The sequence below is a fragment of the Cibotium barometz genome, chromosome 24 (assembly GCF_041138505.1).
Source record: "Cibotium barometz isolate CiBa-2024 chromosome 24, ASM4113850v1, whole genome shotgun sequence".
NCBI classification, from domain to species: Eukaryota; Viridiplantae; Streptophyta; class Polypodiopsida; order Cyatheales; family Cibotiaceae; genus Cibotium; species Cibotium barometz.
This window is the reverse complement of record NC_141069.1, coordinates 52379958-52382073: the sequence shown is the minus strand read 5'-3', so window position 1 is coordinate 52382073 and position 2116 is coordinate 52379958. Positions and strand designations below refer to the sequence as shown.

General features: G+C 41.1%; 1 protein-coding gene across 1 annotated transcript in view; it reads left to right on the top strand.

Moving 5' to 3' along the window:
• The window catches only part of LOC147625437 (uncharacterized), a 2234-nt gene extending 1159 nt beyond the window's left edge, over nt 1–1075 (top strand). Inside the window, exon 2 of the mRNA XM_086818769.1 lies at nt 202–1075. Within this exon, the coding sequence (XP_086674895.1) occupies nt 202–567 (366 nt within the window). The 3' untranslated portion in view covers nt 568–1075. The remainder of the gene's footprint in view (nt 1–201) is intronic.
• Nucleotides 1076–2116: the final 1041 nt, after the last annotated feature.

The window sequence follows — 2116 nt, the reverse complement described above, 5'->3', positions numbered from 1 at the left end:
AGAATATTATGCACTTTTTTCTGTAAATTCAAACATGAAGGGAATGCCTTTTACCTGTGGCAGCTTTGGGGTCTGTTGATTTGAAGTAGCATTATCAACTTAAATTACAAGTTCATTACTGTTCATGATGTGGTTAGTGTCTTATCTTAGGAAGTGTCCCAAACGGAGTCCTCACCAATTGCTTTTATCATTTCTTTTCAGTATGAACATTTGATGCTGGAAGAGTTGATCATCAAGGGCCATCAGGATCCCCAGAAGAAAATAGGTGCAGGAGTTGAGGCCTTTCAGGTGCGGATCAACCCTGACTTTTACAGCCGCTGCTACTACATCATCCGAAAGGATGGCTCCGTTGAGGATTTCAGCTACAGGAAGTGTGTGGACAATATCTTGCCACTTCCAGAGGATTTCAGAACACGTTTGGGTGATCTAAGGGTAAATAACAAGCACAAGGGCCAAGGTGGCTTCAGAGGTCAGCACAATAACAGAGGGAGAGGAGGCAGGTTTGGTGGTGGTCGTGGTGGTCATGGAAGAGGAAATCGTGGGCGTGGTGGTGGCCGCAGATTCTGATTTATGCCCGAATTCGTATGCAGTAGTATCTGTGCTGCAAGGAGCTTGGCAGTTCACCTGGTGGTGATTATGATCACCACACAAGAGGGCAACATACCGCTTGTAATAGCACGGTATCTCATGAGATTTCTAGTCTAGCATTTTCCATTTTCTACAAATTTTCAATGCTTTTTCCCAGACACTACAGTGGTGTTGAGGTACATTTTTCCAAGGATGTATTTGTGTTCTTAAAAAATGTTTAGTAAAATATAGGCTCTAAAATGGAATTACAAATAAGCTGGCCAGGCTTTAAATATAAGTAAGTCTTGAGAAAAATGTGATTTTGGTAAGAAGCTTAGGGGCTTTATAGATTTAACTCTCTGCTCATGAAAGGGATGGATCATGGCTGTCCGAGGGTGATCTCCCCCATGTAAGCCTCCTCCCATGGGCTGGGGATGATGTGGAAAGAGCTTGGAATTTACATAGTAGCAATGAAACACGTTTCATACCTGGGTTTATGGTCAATCCCACCCAAGGCTCCTCCCATGGGCTGAGGATGATGTGAAGACCTTGGAAATTGGTTAATAGACAACAATGTCTTTGGAAGCTGATCTCCTATATCTACAAGTTTTCTGCAGCAAAACCTTACCTTTTATAAAGAAAGAGGTAGTTCTAACGATAAGAATAATAACTCAAACTCTACTGAATGCTTTGCACATGAAAAAGCTCATATGTGGTGTGTGCTTCAACAGTTTCTTTTATAACCCCTTGAATTTGGGTGAGAGGTTTTCTTGAAGCTTCTATGGCTGCGCCTTGCCGTCATGTGCAAAAGGACACTCGAGTCTTCCCTTTGAAGGAGGGATCCGTACAGAGGGATTATCAACTCTGATCGACATCAATTTGATGGAGATTCTAGCAAAATCTGAATTCCCTTGCTAGTCTGACAATTTCACCAAAAATCTAGATTTAATTGCACCATTTAAATCGTACATACACTTACATTCTTTGCATGTCCAAGATGTATGCCATCCTTGCCTTCTGCATAATCCGCCCTTAAATATAGCGAAAAGAATATACTATTTGCATGGGATAACCTCATAAAAAATGGCATGCACGCGTGCGCGCGCGCGCGCTCACACACACATACAAGTCTCGAGAAATAGATCCTTCTATTAGTTATATGAAAAACTAGCCAATAGGCTAAAGTACATGCTCAAACCCTCAAAAGAGAAAAACACTTGAGTGTTCTTGTTCCGTAACTAGGAGGTTTGCTCATAACAAAGTGCATAGGTACACATATTTGCATGTTTAAAACTATTTTCGTGTGTTTGCTTGCTATGAATGTCTAGTTTATGGGCCTAGGACACTTGTTGGATCGTGCGATTGCCTTGTATTTTGACATGTTTTATGGCTTGTGAACATGTGGTAAGTGCACTAAAAATTTATTGTATTAGTTTATTAAAATGCTTTGTAATGTAATAACCTTTGTAGGTTTATATTCATTTAAAATGGGTGGACATCTTTATAAAGTGCTCGGGGCCCAACTTGGGCATTGCTGTGGCCACATTGG